The sequence below is a fragment of the Chelon labrosus genome (genome assembly GCF_963514085.1).
Source record: "Chelon labrosus genome assembly, chromosome: 10".
Taxonomy (NCBI): Eukaryota; Metazoa; Chordata; class Actinopteri; order Mugiliformes; family Mugilidae; genus Chelon; species Chelon labrosus.
In genome coordinates, this window is record NC_140360.1 from 237,239 (window position 1) to 254,630 (window position 17,392).

The window sequence follows — 17,392 nt, forward strand, 5'->3', positions numbered from 1 at the left end:
TAGAGGTTATAGTGTGTTATGAAGCAGTTTATGTTCAGCTGTTATTAATTATTATTATACACAGGAACAAACAGGACACGTTCATAACAGCTGATTATTGTTGTGAGACTCAAGCCTTGGGGCCGGAGGCTCTCAGGGGCCAAAGTCTAAACATTTAACGTTCCAGAGTGTTTAGTGCTGGACGTCCCGGCTTGGCCCCGGGGCCCCGTGTGTTCAGGTATGAGACGGTAGCTTCTAAAAGCTGCTGACATGTCGTCATGTTTTTATTTAGACCCTGGATCAGACCCGTGTCCCAGAGAGACATCTGTACCGGCGGCTCCTCCTTCTTCTTCTGTGGTGCCATTAATGATAAACAGAGGAAACAACTTTAACTGTTGAGAGGAAGGAGAAGAAGAAACCAGGCTGCCTGAATAAAAACCAAAGAAGAAGAAAAGGAAGCAGGAAAAGAAGAAGAAACTTTTCTAGACTTAAAACGGTTTTAGGTTCTTATTGGGTTCTGGTTCTGGTTCTGGTTTGGAGGTGTAGCTGTCACCGCTGGAGGAGGAAGAGGAGGAGGAGGAACGTGTGGGACGCAGGGGAGGAGGCGGTGAGTCCGGACTGGGACGCGGTCCTTCCTTCAGGTAAACAGATGCTGAACTTTGCGGAGCTCCGGTCGGCGGGTCTCCGGTGAAAGTCCAACCGGCGGAGGAGCAGCAGAACCGGGCGGTGTGTGAGAGCGAGTCCCGGGAAGAGTCCGGAGAGAAAGCGGCGGATCAAATGGAGACGGAGACGCGTTTCATGTTGACATCAGAGGAACTACAAAGTTCCTGTTAGCCGTTAGCCTCCGTTAGCTCCCCGTGTCCTCTGCGGGACATTACCCGGGTTAAAGTTCCAGCCGGGCCGGTGTCAGCTCGGCGGGGCGGGGAGACGTTCCGGGTCGGGCTAAACAGGCTCCGTAGGGCGGGGAGGGGACAGCAGCGGGCTCCGTTAGCCCCCCGGTACTCCCGGTACTCCCGGTACTTACTACACAGTCATAAGCTAACGGACCCGGAGCTAACTCACCGGAGCCGGACTCAGCGGAGCGTTCAGGCCGAGAGAGAGAGAGAGAGGGGGATCAACAGGTCACCGACGGACCGGAGCCCGGACCAGAGACCAGAGACCAGAGACCAGCACCGACCAGCTGACGGTCAGAGTCTGTATTAACTTTATTAACACTATAAATATTAACATTAACAGCTGACTAGTATTTAATAGTAATATTTCCTTTATAAACTTCATTTCCCAGCATTCTTCACTGCAGACCCCTCAGAGACGGAGTCAGGGTTGAGTCTGAGCGGCCTGAGGCCCTGAGGCCCCCAGACTATCAGGGCCGGAGGCTTTCAGCGGTAATTACATTTTATTTTATTTTATTTCTTTAGTTTCAGTGACAGGACAGGTCACCTGAAGACTATAGAACCAAGATGTGGCCTCTCGGTGCTCCAGGCTCTCGGTGCTCCAGGCTCTCAGTGCTTGAGGCTCTCAGTGCTTGAGGCTCTCTGTGCTCGAGGCTCTCAGTGCTTGAGGCTCTCAGTGCTTGAGGCTCTCGGTGCTCCAGGCTCTCAGTGCTTGAGGCTCTCTGTGCTTGAGGCTCTCAGTGCTCCAGGCTCTCAGTGCTTGAGGCTCTCGGTGCTCCAGGCTCTCAGTGCTTGAGGCTCTCAGTGCTTGAGGCTCTCGGTGCTCCAGGCTCTCAGTGCTTGAGGCTCTCTGTGCTTGAGGCTCTCAGTGCTCCAGGCTCTCAGTGCTTGAGGCTCTCAGTGCTCCAGGCTCTCAGTGCTTGAGGCTCTCGGTGCTCCAGGCTCTCAGTGCTTGAGGCTCTCTGTGCTTGAGGCTCTCAGTGCTCCAGGCTCTCAGTGCTTGAGGCTCTCGGTGCTCCAGGCTCTCAGTGCTTGAGGCTCTCGGTGCTCCAGGCTCTCAGTGCTCCAGGCTCTCAGTGCTCCAGGCTCTCAGTGCTCCAGGCTCTCAGTGCTTGAGGCTCTCTGTGCTTGAGGCTCTCAGTGCTCCAGGCTCTCAGTGCTTGAGGCTCTCGGTGCTCCAGGCTCTCGGTGCTCCAGGCTCTCAGTGCTCGAGGCTCTCGGTGCTCCAGGCTCTCAGTGCTCCAGGCTCTCAGTGCTCCAGGCTCTCAGTGCTCCAGGCTCTCAGTGCTTGAGGCTCTCGGTGCTCCAGGCTCTCAGTGCTTGAGGCTCTCAGTGCTCCAGGCTCTCAGTGCTTGAGGCTCTCGGTGCTCCAGGCTCTCAGTGCTTGAGGCTCTCGGTGCTCCAGGCTCTCAGTGCTTGAGGCTCTCAGTGCTCCAGGCTCTCAGTGCTTGAGGCTCTCGGTGCTCCAGGCTCTCAGTGCTCCAGGCTCTCAGTGCTTGAGGCTCTCAGTGCTCCAGGCTCTCAGTGCTTGAGGCTCTCGGTGCTCCAGGCTCTCAGTGCTTGAGGCTCTCTGTGCTTGAGGCTCTCAGTGCTCCAGGCTCTCAGTGCTTGAGGCTCTCGGTGCTCCAGGCTCTCAGTGCTTGAGGCTCTCGGTGCTCCAGGCTCTCAGTGCTCCAGGCTCTCGGTGCTCCAGGCTCTCAGTGCTCCAGGCTCTCAGTGCTTGAGGCTCTCTGTGCTTGAGGCTCTCAGTGCTCCAGGCTCTCAGTGCTTGAGGCTCTCGGTGCTCCAGGCTCTCGGTGCTCCAGGCTCTCAGTGCTCCAGGCTCTCGGTGCTCCAGGCTCTCAGTGCTCCAGGCTCTCAGTGCTCCAGGCTCTCAGTGCTCCAGGCTCTCAGTGCTCCAGGCTCTCGGTGCTCCAGGCTCTCAGTGCTCCAGGCTCTCAGTGCTTGAGGCTCTCGGTGCTCCAGGCTCTCAGTGCTCCAGGCTCTCAGTGCTCCAGGCTCTCAGTGCTTGAGGCTCTCGGTGCTCCAGGCTCTCAGTGCTCCAGGCTCTCGGTGCTCCAGGCTCTCGGTGCTCCAGGCTCTCAGTGCTCCAGGCTCTCGGTGCTCCAGGCTCTCAGTGCTCCAGGCTCTCAGTGCTTGAGGCTCTCGGTGCTCCAGGCTCTCAGTGCTCCAGGCTCTCAGTGCTCCAGGCTCTCAGTGCTTGAGGCTCTCGGTGCTCCAGGCTCTCAGTGCTCGAGGCTCTCAGTGCTCCAGGCTCTCAGTGCTCCAGGCTCTCAGTGCTCCAGGCTCTCGGTGCTCCAGGCTCTCGGTGCTCGAGGCTCTCAGTGCTCCAGGCTCTCGGTGCTCCAGGCTCTCAGTGCTCCAGGCTCTCGGTGCTCCAGGCTCTCAGTGCTCTAGGCTCTCGGTGCTCCAGGCTCTCAGTGCTTGAGGCTCTCGGTGCTCCAGGCTCTCGGTGCTCCAGGCTCTCGGTGCTCGAGGCTCTCAGTGCTCCAGGCTCTCGGTGCTCCAGGCTCTCGGTGCTCCAGGCTCTCGGTGCTCCAGGCTCTCGGTGCTCGAGGCTCTCAGTGCTCCAGGCTCTCGGTGCTCCAGGCTCTCGGTGCTCCAGGCTCTCGGTGCTCGAGGCTCTCGGTGCTCCAGGCTCTCAGTGCTTGAGGCTCTCAGTGCTCCAGGCTCTCGGTGCTCGAGGCTCTCGGTGCTCCAGGCTCTCAGTGCTTGAGGCTCTCAGTGCTCCAGGCTCTCGGTGCTCCAGGCTCTCAGTGCTCGAGGCTCTCAGTGCTTGAGGCTCTGAGCCTGAGACCAAAAAATACCACTTTCTTCAGTCCAGTGTGTGACTCCTCTGCTGCTTCCTGTTTATCAGATGATCAGCTGTGATTTTCTTCTTTTCCTTTCACTCATTAAAGGACTAAAACTAAACATGAGTCCTGGTCCTGGTCCTGGTCCTGGTCACCAACCAGTCCGTCTTCTGCCTCTGTGTTGTCTCTGTTCAGGTGGAGGGTCAGTCTCTTAGGTCACGATGGCGTTTCCTTGACAACGACCACAGTGGTTCTGTTTGGACTCCTCCTGTGACACCTTGCTGGTTCTGGTCACCTGTCAGCCGTTGCCATGGAGCTCACCTATCAGAAGCTGCCAGCTCAGCTGAGGCGGAGCTCCAGACTCCGGAAGCTGACGGCCATTTTAGTGACGGCCTACGCTGTCAAGAAACTGTCCCCCTACGTATGGAGGAGGCTACAGGTGAGACACACACCTGTACACACACACACCTGTACACACACACACACCTGTACAGGTAGGTAGTTTGTAATTGTCTGGTTCAGAATCAGGTCTCGGGTCCAGACTCAGCCTCCGGCCTGGAGAAGTTGAAGCGTGACTGTGGGTGTGTTTGTTTTCAGAGGCGTGCAGCAGGTAAACAGCTGGGTGGAGCTAATCTACCAGAGGGCGTGGTCAACTGTGTGGACGACAGTGGAGAGAAGAAGAAGAAGAAGAAGAGTGACCGCAGGTGAGCTGAGTGGTAGTCATGTGACCCTCACCTGCTCACCTGTCTCCAGGTAACAGGTGAACCTGTCTGTCTGTCCTCAGGTCTCCATCGGTGAACAAGGAGTTCGTCCTCCGACTGTCTCGCCTGTTGAAGCTCTTGTTTCCACGGTTACTGAGTAGAGAGATCGGTTTGCTCATCCTCCACTCTCTCACCCTGATGTCCAGGACCTTCCTGTCTATCTACGTGGCTGCTCTGGACGGTACCTGTCTGTCTACCTGTCTGTCTACCTGTCTGTCTGTCTGTCTGTCTACCTGTCTACCTGTCTGTCTACCTGTCTGTCTGTCTACCTGTCTACCTGTCTACCTGTCTGTCTACCTGTCTGTCTGTCTACCTGTCTACCTGTCTACCTGTCTGTCTACCTGTCTGTCTGTCTACCTGTCTACCTGTCTGTCTACCTGTCTGTCTACCTGTCTACCTGTCTGTACCTGTCTACCTGTCTGTCTACCTGTCTACCTGTCTGCCTACCTGCCTACCTGTCTGTCTACCTGTCTGTCTACCTGTCTACCTGTCTGTCTACCTGCCTACCTGTCTGTCTACCTGTCTGTACCTGTCTACCTGTCTGTCTACCTGTCTACCTGTCTGTCTACCTGCCTACCTGTCTGTCTACCTGTCTACCTACCTGTCTACCTGTCTACCTGTCTGTCTGTACCTGTCTGTCTACCTGTCTACCTGTCTGTCTACCTGTCTACCTACCTGTCTACCTGTCTGTCTACCTGTCTACCTGTCTACCTACCTGTCTGTCTACCTGTAACGGTGGTGCTGATCTCTCAGGTGTGATCGTGCGCTGCATCGTTCAGAAGGACCCCTGGGCGTTCGTGCTGCAGCTCTCTAAGTGGCTCCTCGTTGCCGTTCCTGCGACGTTCATCAACAGCGCCATCAGATTCCTGGAGGGTCAGCTGGCCCTCAGCTTCAGGGGCCGACTGGTCAGCCACGCCTACCAGCTGTACTTCACCAACCAGGTAACAGGCTAGCTTTAGCTTAGCATTCAGAGAGATGGGACCTGGTCTGATCATGAGTCCCTGTCCTCCCTGTCTCCAGACCTACTACCGCGTCAGCAACATGGACGGACGTTTGTCCAATCCTGATCAGTCTCTCACTGAGGACATCGTCATGTTCTCTGCGTCTGTCGCCCACCTGTACTCCAACCTGACCAAACCCATCCTGGACGTGGTCGTCACCTGCTACACGCTGCTGCGCACCGCCCACTCTAAAGGTACGCCCGCCGCTCAGACGGGACAAACGCGTTACCCCCGACAACGCTCAACCTGAGGTCTGTCCTCCTGCAGGAGCCAACACCACGTGGCCGTCGGTCATCGCCGGCCTGGTGGTGGCGCTCACCGCTAAAGTCCTGCGCTCCTGCTCGCCTCGATTTGGGAAGTTGGTGGCGGAGGAGGCGAAGAGAAAAGGCGACCTGCGATACATGCACTCACGAATCATCACCAACTCTGAGGAGATCGCCTTCTACGGCGGACACAAGGTAAACGCCCTGACCCCGGGGGACGCGCCGGGCAGCGGTGAAGGACCCGCCGTCCTCTGACAGCGTGGGTGCGTTTGATTTTCAGGTGGAGATGGCCCAGCTGCAGAGGAGCTACACGTCTCTGTCCTCCCAGATCCATCAGATCCTGCTGAAGCGTCTCTGGTACGTCATGTTGGAGCAGTTCCTCATGAAGTACGTGTGGAGCGCCTCCGGCCTGGTGATGGTCGCCGTGCCCATCATCACCGCCACCGGATACTCCAAATACGGTAAACGGCGCCGCTACGGTCTGCTCCTCCTGAAACCACCAGAGCAGCCGTGTGACCTTTGACCTGTGATGTGTTCAGACTCAGAGGAGGTGAAGCAGGCGGCCATGTTGATGAAGGAGGAGGAGCTGGTGAGCGAGCGGACGCAGGCCTTCACCACCGCCAGGAACCTCCTCAACGCCGGCGCCGACGCCGTGGAGCGGATCATGAGCTCGTACAAGGAGGTGCGCCTCTTCGTCCTCCGCTCGTCGTCCTCCGCTCGTCGTCCTCCTGAATCTTATTTCTGTCTTTGATTGACTCGTCTCGTTCAGGTGACGGAGCTAGCAGGCTACACCGCCCGGGTCTCTGAGATGTTTGATGTGTTTGAAGACGTGAATCGAGGAATTTACCGCCGCTCTGCAGACAGAGAGGAGGAGCTGACGACAGGAGAAGGAGGAGGAGAAGGAGGAGGAGGAGGAGGAGGAGGAGGAGGAGGCGTGGTTCAACATGGACAGAGAGTCTGTGGTCCGCTGGAGATCAGAGGTGAGTCCACCACAGTGTCTGCTAGCTGCTAGCCGATAGCTGCTAGTCGTTAGCTGATAATTGTTAGCTGATAGCTGATAGCCGTTAGCTGCTAGTTGTTAGCTGATAGCTGTTAGCTGGTAGTCGTTAGCTGATAATTGTTAGCTGATAGCTGATAGCCATTAGCTGCTAGTTGTTAGCTGCTAGTCGTTAGCTGATAATTGTTAGCTGATAGCTGTTAGCTGGTAGTTGTTAGCTGATAGCCGTTAGCTGCTATTTGTTAGCTGCTAGTTATTAGCTGATAGCTGCTGGTCGTTAGCTGATAATTGTTGGCTGATAGCTGATAGCGTTAGCTGATAGCCGTTAGCTGCTAGTTGTTAGCCGTTAGCTGATAGCCGTTAGATGCTAGTTGTTAGCTGATAGCCGTTAGCTGCTAGTTGTTAGCTGATAGCTGCTAGTCGTTAGCTGATAATTGTTAGCTGATAGCTGCTAGTTGTTAGCTGACAGCCGTTAGCTGATAGCTGTTAGCTACTAGTTGTTAGCTGATAGCCGCCAGCTGCTAGTTGTTAGCCGTTAGCTGATAGCCGTTAGCTGAAATGAACACGAGGAGGATTCAGAGCTCAGGTCAGAGGAACCTGGTCACATGGTTCTGTAACAGAACGTGGTCGGAGGCCGATGACTGACATGACCAGACTCTGTTGTTTGTGGTGATGGTGCAGGTCAGGTGATCAGTGTGGAGAAGGGGATTCGCTGTGAGAACCTGCCAATCATCACACCGACCGGAGACGTGGTGGTGTCCAGACTGAACATCCAGGTAACAAGACGACACCTCACCTGACGGAGCGCCACTGACTCTGTAGCTCAGGAGAGACAGTCAGTTAATCTATGTCCATAATCATCTGACTTTATAAAATACTCCTCTCATCAACAGCTCAGCTTCCTGCTCACTTCACTAAGTTTAATTTCTTCTTCTGTGATTCTAGTCCGTTCAGACGCCTCAGAGTGTTCTCTTTAGACTCTGCTTGCTCTCCATGCTGTCACTGGTCTAACGTGTTTGTGTCTCAGGTGGACGACGGGATGAATGTGTTGATCACGGGTCCAAACGGCTGCGGGAAGAGTTCTCTGTTCAGGATCCTCAGTGGACTGTGGCCCGTTTACGGAGGAGTCCTGTACCGTCCAGAACCACAGCACATGTTCTACATCCCCCAGAGGTACTGGTTCTGGTTTTAGTTAAAAGAATAAAAGCCCTGTAAATACGAGGAACAGGCTAAATGGAACGGAACATTACCCACAATCCTCTTTGCATCTCATCAAACCTAAAAACAACTGCCAACAAATATAACTGATCTAGTTTTATTATCTTCTGTCCTTCAGAGTCTATCACATGATTCTACATCAACTATCAACCACATGGTGACTTGACTGATAGAATCTGAGTCCTTTGTCTCCATCTAGTGGTCTAATGGTGGTACTACAGATAATAAACATCTTGTAGTAACAGTTAGCTTAGCATTGATATGTAGCATGCCTTGGTGACTGGTTTCCCTGGGGAGTTCCATGTGTTAACAACATGGAGGAAATCTCCATCTTCTTCTGGATTGTATAATGATCACAATGGTAGAATGTGATGATGTCCAGGATAAATAAAATGTCCAAAGGTTGAATTGTACGTTGCCTCCTGTTGACACATTCCACTTTGGTTTTCTGCTCTCCTGATGATAATCTCACTCTGTTCCAGGCCCTACATGTCAGAGGGGACCCTCAGAGACCAGGTGATCTATCCAGACTCTGTGGAGGAGATGGTCCAGAAGGGAGTCACGGACTCAGATCTGGAGGAGATCCTTCGCACCGTCCACCTGCTCTACATCCTGGACAGAGAAGGAGGTCAGTGTGTGTGATCAGGACCAGGTCCAGGTTCAGGTTCAGGTTCAGGTCCAGGTCCAGGTCCAGGTCCAGGTGTGTTGGGGTCCAGGTCCAGGTCCAGGTCCAGGTTCAGGGCTAGGTCCAGGTCCAGGTCCAGATGTGTTGGGGTCCAGGTCCAGGTCCAGGTCCAGGTCCAGGGCTAGCTCCAGGACCAGGTCCAGGGCTAGGTCCAGGTCCAGGTTCAGGGCTAGGTCCAGGTCCAGGTCCAGGTTCAGGGCTAGGTCCAGGTCCAGGTCCAGGTCCAGGTCCAGATGTGTTGGGGTCCAGGTCCAGGTCCAGGTCCAGGTCTAGGTGTGTTGGGGTCCAGGTCCAGGTCCAGGTCCAGGGCTAGCTCCAGGTCCAGGTCCAGGTCCAGGGCTAGCTCCAGGTCCAGGTCCAGGGCTAGGTCCAGGTCCAGGTCCAGGTCCAGATGTGTTGGGGTCCAGGTCCAGGTCCAGGTCCAGGTCCATAGGGCTTAAAGTATTCTGGCACCGTGCCGGATCTTTGGCGTGAGACGTTTGACTGTGATTTGAAAAATAACTTGTTGCTGGTTATTGTCATGTTGGAGTCAGTTGAGTTCACTGACCAATGGAATGAGAGGAAACCATCTCTGTCTCCTAACCAAACTAATGTTACAGCCAATCATCAGTAGGGAGGGGGCGGGGCCTGTAAACCATAACTGAGATCAGCAGCAGGTGATGCTGCGTTCAGGACTTGGAGATAAAACGAGTTCTGAGTTGTGAAAAATTAATTGAACAGCGTCAAACCTGGAAATTACAGGTCTGTCCGTCTCCGTCCACAATAATCATTAATTGTTGCTGCTTGTGTTTTTATTGTTCATCAGATAGAGACGATGTCCCAAACCTCTTTTTTCTCCTCCTCGTTAACCTGTAGCTTGAACGCTGTGACGTCTCGGTTACTTCTGAGTTGTCTTGAACGCAGCAGACACAACGATGGAGAATAAATTCATGAAGCCAGAGGAGGACGTCCTGACTGAGAAAGGACTTAAAATAAATGGTGCTGATAGAAGACAGAGACAGAGACGTCAGAGCTGCTGGTAGCTGGAGGCAGGTTAATAGAGCCAGGGGCTTGTTTCTGTGTGTTGTGCTGGAAGAAGCTAATTTACGCTACGAAGGAGACCCCGCTCACAGAACAGCTGATCACGCATCCATCAGGTGGTTTGATGTGAGCTCCACCCACAGCTGCCGTACGGCGCCAGTGACTCATGGCGTTTGTTCTGGTTCTTGTCCAGGCTGGGAGTCGGTCAGTGACTGGAAGGACGTTCTGTCTGGAGGAGAGAAGCAGAGGATGGGGATGGCTCGTATGTTCTATCACCGGTAACTGCTGACTTCCTGTTTCCTGTAACCATGGCGACCGATCAGACTTCCTCCCTTGCTGACTCTCTCTCTCCCCCTCTCCCTCTCTGTCTCTCGCCCAGCCCCCGCTACGCTCTGCTGGACGAGTGTACGAGCGCCGTCAGCATCGACGTGGAGGGAAACATCTTCCAGGCTGCAAAGGATGCTGGGATAGCTCTGCTGTCAATCACACACAGACCCTCCCTGTGGTCAGTACCCTGGTCAGCTGCCTCCTGATTGGTGGACCAGCTGAGGCTCAGTCATGTGACTCCAGTGTGTCGCCTGCAGGGGGCAGCAGAGCTCTGAGCTGCAGCCTCTGCCCCGCCCTCATCTTCTTCTTCTTCTTCTCTGTCTGACAGGAAGTACCACTCTCACCTGCTGCAGTTTGACGGAGAAGGAGGGTGGAGGTTTGAGCCCCTGGACGCCTCCACCCGTCTCTCTCTGCAGGTGAGTCGGGTCAGAGCGCCGCTCTGTGATTGGTCCATCCTCTCAGGTCTGTCTCTGAGGTCAGGTGACGGACAGGTGGACGTCCTGAGGGAGGTCAGTCGAGGGGGGGGGGGGGGGGAGAGAAAGGAGACTGTGGTTACCATGGCAACCGGCTGTCTGCTCCGTGTCATGTGACTGAATCAGTTCAGTTTGAAGACGAAGGTGGTGGACGGATGAAGACAGGACATCCTGACTGAACTGTGTCAACGAGACAAAGACTGATAATAGAACTAAGTGGACTAAACTGTCTCTGTCTCTTTCTCTGTGTCTCTGTCTCTGTCTCTGTCTCTGTCTCTGAATCTGTCTCTCTGTCTCTGTCTCTAAATCTGTCTTTGAATCTGTCTCTGTCTCTTTCTCTGTGTCTCTGTCTCTGTGTCTGTCTCTGTCTCTGTCTCTGTCTCTGAATCTGTCTCTCTGTCTCTGTCTCTGTCTCTAAATCTGTCTTTGAATCTGTCTCTGTCTCTTTCTCTGTGTCTCTGTCTCTGTCTCTGTCTCTGAATCTGTGTCTCTGTCTCTGTCTCTCTGTCTCTGTCTCTGTCTCTGTCTCTGTCTCTCTGTCTCTGTCTCTGTCTCTGAATCTGTCTCTCTGTCTCTGTCTCTGTCTCTGTCTCTGTCTCTTTATCTGTGTCTCTGTCTCTGTCTCTCTGTCTCTGTCTCTGTCTCTGTCTCTCTGTCTCTGTCTCTGTCTCTGAATCTGTCTCTCTGTCTCTGTCTCTGTCTCTGAATCTGTCTCTCTGTCTCTGTCTCTAAATCTGTCTTTGAATCTGTCTCTGTCTCTTTCTCTGTGTCTCTGTCTCTGTCTCTGTCTCTGTCTCTGAATCTGTCTCTCTGTCTCTGTCTCTAAATCTGTCTTTGAATCTGTCTCTGTCTCTTTCTCTGTGTCTCTGTCTCTGTCTCTGTCTCTCAGGAGGAGAAGCACCGTCTGGAGAACCAGTTGTCAGGGATTCCTAAGATGCAGCAGAGACTGGGCGAGCTGCGTGTCCTGCTGGGGGAGACAGAGGGGGAGGACTGAGTCCTGCAGGGGGAGACAGAGGGGAGGACACAGAGGGGAGGACACGGAGGGGAGGACACAGAGGGGAGGACACAGAGGGGAGGACACGGAGGGGAGGACACAGAGGGGAGGATACGGAGGGGAGGACACAGAGGGGAGGACACGGAGGGGAGGACACAGAGGGGAGGACACAGAGGGGAGGACACAGAGGGGAGGACACAGAGGACTCCTCCTGATTCTGTTGGAAGGAAACTTTTTGATCATGTGACTGAAAGTTTGACGTAAAACTGTGACGCTGACGTTTTTAGATTTCTAAGGTTTTGAACACTTCCTGTTTGAAGTCAGAGCTGCTGTGATTGGCTCGCTGCTTTTTATGCATCACCTCCTGTCCTGCTCTGATTGGTTGGATCGCTTTAGCTTAAAACATCAGTTTTAAAATTTAGGGCTTTAACAAAACTTCTCTTCCTCCTCCTCCTCCCCCTCCTCTTCCTCCTCTTCCTCCTCCTCCTCCTCCTCCTCCTCCTCTTCCTCCTCCTCCTCTAAGTTCTGAGGGCTTCACTTCCAGCGTTCGACCAATCAGAAAGGCAGAGGGAATTCAGACTTTTAATTTGAAAAGTGATCAGCTGACTGACGAACAGGAAGCAGCTGGAAGGGTCGGACCATGTGACTCAGGTCAGAGGTCATGTGACCCAGGCAGGTGTTTTTAAAAGGTGCCATTTGAATCTTTGACTGTTTCTATAATTTGATAGAAAAAATGTTTATGATGTAATCAATGAATACGATCAATCAGCTGATCAATGGATCAATAAACTGCTGCATATCAGGTTCTAGAGAGAACATGTTAGACTGATGATGATGATGATGAAGATGATGTATTGAAGGTTATTTGAAAATAAAATGTTCAGCATCGATCATGTTCAGTCTCTTCCTTCATCGTGGGATCAATCACTTCCTGTAACTGATCAGCTGATCAATAACAGTGATCAGCTGATCAATAACAGTGATCAGCTGATCACTGTTATTGATCACCTGCAGGAGAAATAATCCACCAATCACATGTGGTCTAAGTATCAGAAATAAGGTACTCCAAAAAGTACTGGTTCTGATCATGTGTTTGGTCTTGGTTCCAGTCCTGGTCCTGGTCTTTGTTCTAGTCCAGGTGTCGGCCCTGTTTTTCATTTTGGTCCTTGTCCTGTTCTTGGTCTTGGTTCTCGTCTAGGTCCTGATCCTGGTCCTGCTTTTGGTCCTATTCTTTGTCCTTGTCCTAGTCCAGGTCTTGGTTCTAGTCCTGTTCTTTGTTCTTGTTCTTGTTCTAGATAGATACTTTATTGATCCCGAGGGAAATTCAAGCATCCAGTAACAGACATTAAACAAATACAACAGCTATATAAAAAATAGTGACTCGAAATAAAATGTTTATACAACTATAAACTATGTTAAAAATATAAAGTGACCAGTGGAAGTAGAAGTTGTTTTTATTATATATATATAAATATGAGAACTACAAATGGGGAGGACTGTGTGCAATTAAATTAGTCTGTAAACAGATGAATGAAATTAAAAAATTAAAAACAGACATGGCAGTGACAGAGTGTCCAGTTCTAGTCCTCTTCTTGGTTCTAGTCCAGGTCTTGTTCTAGTCCAGGTCTTGGTTCTAGTCTAGGTGTCTGTCCTCTTCTTGGTTCTAGTCCAGGTCTTGGTTCTAGTCCAGGTCTTGTTCTTGTTCTAGGCTGTGCTCCTGGTTGCTGGTTCTGGTTTAAGATATCAGAACCAGAACAATGACAAGAGACCAGAACTTGAGCGGCTACAGAACCAATGATCAGATCAGTATTGTGAGCTGGTTAAAGGTTATTTATCAATCAATCAATCAACCAATCAGCTGTGACCCGGTCCCTTCCAGCAGGTTGTCGGCTCTAATCCCCGCAGAGCGTCAGAGCCTCCGGCGCCGAGCGGAGCGGGGTGGGGCGGGGTCTCTGTCGGACCTGTTGTGCGGCTCTCGGTGCGGATCGTTCAGCTCCGGGTCTCTGCTGGAGCCTCCGTGGATTTCTGGAAGTTTCTCGGGCGTCTCGAACTCCGGTTGGACCGCGGAGCAGCGCCTCGAGCTCAGGTGAGTGTGACCCGGCTGACAGCGTCTTCTTCTCTCCGCTCCTAAGTTTTCCCGAGCGGCAGCTGCTGCGGGAAGGAAGGAGCGCCCGAGCCAGGCGTGTCTGACAGCGACGCGCCAGACTCTGTTAAAGGATCCGACGGTTTAAAATATTTTCGTTTCTGTGTTCTGACACTTGGACCGAGAGAAGCGGCTGAAGGCGGTTTCAGGATGGCGGCCACGCGCTCTTTAATTCGGCTCGTAAACTTTGATCACAGCTCAACGTTCAGAGTCGGTTTCATAGGTTTTCTAGGCACAGCCGTTAAAAACCGAGCGGTGCGGGCAGGTTAAAAGTAGATTGTTTTTTCACGGAGTCTGGTTGGGAGGGGGGGTGGAGGGGTGGAGGGAGGGGGGGGACTTCAGATCAGTTTCTTTCTGCCTCTATCCTGTCCCGGCACGGCACGGCTCTGCCCGCAGCCGCCACTGAATAGCTGACATTCCAACACACACACACACACACACACACACACACATTAAAACACACACTAGAACACACACAGTCCTGACTTCAGAGGACCTCACATTGACTTACAGTCTTTTGTCCCCACAACATGATGAATACCTGAACACACACACACAGCAGTCACCTTTCTGACGTTACATGCAGGAAGTCAGTGTCACGTGACCTCTGAGAACATAAACAATAAACAATATGAACACACTGACAGGAAGCTGACAGGACGTCCCACAGTCCTCTGGAGACAGTCTAACTGGGAGAGACAGGTGAGGACTCCAGGTCCAGGTCCAGGTCCAGGTCTTGGTCCAGGTCCAGGTCCTGGTCTGTGAGGACGTCTCAGTGTTTCATTTGTTTTAATGTTGGGCTTCAGAAACAACAGACCAGTTTAAATGTGTCATTTTTTGAATGGACCTCTTCATCATCATCTTCATCATAAACTGTTTCCATCTGAAAAATGCTTCAGATGGAAACTTTATTTAAAACTTCAAAAATGTTTTCACAATTTCACAGAGAAGAAAATCTGGAGATGATAAGTTACTTAGGGTGTATTCACACCTGCCTTGTTTAGTTCGATTAAAACGAACTCAAGTTCGTTTCCTTGCTTGGTTCGGACCTTTTTGACTGGTGTGAATACAATCACTCGAACTCTGGTGCGGACCAAACAAGCGGACCGAGACCCAGCTGAGGAGGTGGTCTCGGAGCGGTTCCTACCGAACCCTGGTGCGGTTGCTTTATGGTGTGAAAGCAGCCCGACCTCGATCCGACCCAAGTTGCAAAAATCTACCTTTTTGGATTTGACGAGCTCCCGTAGTTTTCGCGCATCTATCAAGAAGCGTCTGTGTGTCTGTCTGTCTGTGGCACGCATATGTCGCGAACCGTTGGCCCGATTGATTTGAAACTGGGCAGGTGTCTCGTTACGGGCACGAAGATGTGCACTGCTAAGTTTGACGTTGTTTGGATAAGAAATGTAAAATATATCGGTAAAATAGGTTTTCTCCGCTCTAATATTTCCAGTTGCCTGATGACTAGTGCTGGGCGGTATACCGGTTCATACCGAATACCGGTGTTTTTTTTTTTTATGATATGAATTTTTCATATACCCCAATACCGGTGAGTAGCGCACAAAACGTTGGGAACGCAGAGCGGCGGAACGTCGCGCCGCCGGACATTGTTTGAGAGGGGGCTGTTTTGCAGTTACACCAAACAAGCAGCATATGAGAGCACAGCCTGTGAGAGGTGAACAAAATGGATCAACACGGTTCTGAAACTGAAGTTACAGAACGAGTACCGTATTTTCCAGACTATAAGGCGCACCTGAATATAAGCCGCACCAGCTAAATTTTGGGGAAACTACAGATTGTTCCATATATAAACCGCACCTGACTATAAACCGCTGGTGTTTTAATGTTTAATTACCGTAAGGGTTTCTTCTACCACGGAGGGGATTGTCGGGACAGAAATGACTGTTTGGAAACGCAAAGCGTCCCATTTATTTACATTTGACAAACATAAATCTTTCGATCAATCAAACAAAAAATCAGTCGATCAAACTTTCACATCTTTGACATTACAAACAGCATTCGTGCAGTGCACAAATAATACGCGCTCCTAGCGCACTTCCTGCAGTCATAGTACCGTAGTGCAGTATAACAAAAAACAAAGCTTACAACGCTTGACGAGGCAATAACGTTAAATGGCTAAATTTAATTTGTTTGTAAAAGTGCTTGCCTGTAACACGGCAGCAAAAGTGCAGTAACCCGCTGCTCAACAAAATAACCAGCATCTTTTTCGAAAACAGCCAACACAGCAGTAAAGGTGCAGTAACACGGCCGTTTACTGTATCAAAATAACCAGCCTGCTATACCAGAAAAGTCAGTTCTTAATCCTCGTGTCATCCTCTGACATGATAGTGCGCCCCTGGTGACCGTTAGCTGTAAAAATCCATAATTCGTTGTATAAACCGCAGGGTCCAAAGCAAGTGACAAAAGTAGCGGCTTATAGTCCGGAATTTACGGTAAATGAAACAGAAGAACTTGTACCGAAAAGAGGAGCCGTGTCTGTTGTTTGGAAGTTCTTGGGCTTTAAAAAATCTGACGTAGATCAAAAAACAATAAACGTTGTCGGGCTAAAGTTGTAGCCGCAGGTGGCAACACGAGCAATTTACTTCACCACCTCAGCCGCAAGCATGTCCTGGAATATCAGGAATGTACGAAACTACGATCTGCGTCATCCACGTCTGCAGGTAAAGGTAGCACTGCAGTCATGCAACAGTCAACAGTCATGCATTTTGATTCCTTCACTTCATTAATACTAGTGTGGACATTAATGTTTTTCTATAATATTCACTCCTCATGACAGTAAAATATGTCATTCCAAGCCAATTTACTGCAGTAATTATTCTCTAAATTATTAGAAAATAAGGTTAACACCCAGTCGTGCTTGAAAAAAAAAATACCGTCAAATACCGTGAAACCGATATAATTTTGAAAAATACCGTGATATAAATTTTTGGTCATACCGCCCAGCACTACTGATGACAGTTCTAAATTATTGCGCTGGCTCAAACGCTAGATGGTAACCATGGCAACGGAGACTCAACGTTATTTTACAGTTTACAGACAAAACATGAGTGATTTGATCATCTATCTATAAATCAAGAATTTCTTTTAACTTATTTGGTGAGTTTGTGTCTGTCTGTCTGTCTGTGGCACGCTGATTTGAAACTGGGCAGGTGTCTTTGTGGGGAGGAGACATGGGTCACGACAATGGTCACAACTGAAAAATCTTCTTCAGCTCCCACTATAGGAATACATACTTCCGACGGGCACTGCACTAGTTATGGGAAATGTAGGATAGCCCAGTGACACACACAACAGAGAGAGACACGTGAAGCAAACAAACGCAGGTAGGTTAGGTAGAGATGAGCCGTGGCTTAACCGAGCTCTGAGGAGACACGCTGCCTCCTAGATATCTGGGCAGATGTCCAGATATCTCAAAAGCTGGAGAAAACACATAAAAATGCAGAAGTATATAAGATTTTTAGTAAACAAATGAGAGAGAGGGGATTCCAGCGCTCAGTTTATAAACCATATTGCTAGCATAATAACAAGTAGACCTACAGTACGCAAAGTCTCCATTGTAGCCTATTTACGTGGGACATTTGGCTTCCTTCTTTACCCCGCCTATACGTTTACCAGCCAATGGCTGAACGACCTTAGCACATGTGTTTTTGTTTATAAATTCTGGTCCGGTTGCAATTAATCACAGTGTGAAAGCGAACCGCACTAAAAAAAAAAAAAGAAAAAAAAAATTGGTCCGGACCAAAGCAAGTGAACTAACGGACCTTCCTGGTGTGAATACGCCCTTAGTAGTTGTTCTGGTCCTGGTCCAAGACCTGGACCTGGTCCTAG

General features: G+C 51.1%; 2 protein-coding genes across 3 annotated transcripts in view; both read left to right on the plus strand.

Moving 5' to 3' along the window:
* The first annotated feature begins 2 nt into the window (after positions 1-2).
* Positions 3-12,346, plus strand: abcd1 (ATP-binding cassette, sub-family D (ALD), member 1). 2 transcript variants are annotated; one of them, XM_084554024.1, is made up of 18 exons: positions 3-1,171; positions 1,265-1,364; positions 3,860-4,103; positions 4,262-4,368; positions 4,449-4,606; positions 5,179-5,366; positions 5,446-5,620; positions 5,694-5,884; positions 5,970-6,150; positions 6,229-6,371; positions 6,459-6,669; positions 7,368-7,462; positions 7,714-7,859; positions 8,387-8,532; positions 9,803-9,887; positions 9,989-10,114; positions 10,265-10,352; positions 11,299-12,346. In XM_084554024.1, exons 3-18 carry the CDS (start codon positions 3,975-3,977, stop codon positions 11,401-11,403), a joined length of 2,274 nt encoding a protein of 757 aa, XP_084410150.1. In that variant the 5' UTR covers positions 3-1,171; positions 1,265-1,364; positions 3,860-3,974; the 3' UTR covers positions 11,404-12,346. The 2 variants fall into 2 exon arrangements, with proteins under 2 accessions (XP_084410150.1, XP_084410151.1); XM_084554025.1 differs by having other exon boundaries at positions 3-1,165.
* A 999-nt stretch (positions 12,347-13,345) lies between these two features.
* The window catches only part of plxnb3 (plexin B3), a 179,449-nt gene continuing 175,402 nt past the window's right edge, over positions 13,346-17,392 (plus strand). Inside the window, exon 1 of the mRNA XM_084554015.1 lies at positions 13,346-13,489. The gene's annotated coding sequence lies outside the window, so the exon portion shown is untranslated. The remainder of the gene's footprint in view (positions 13,490-17,392) is intronic.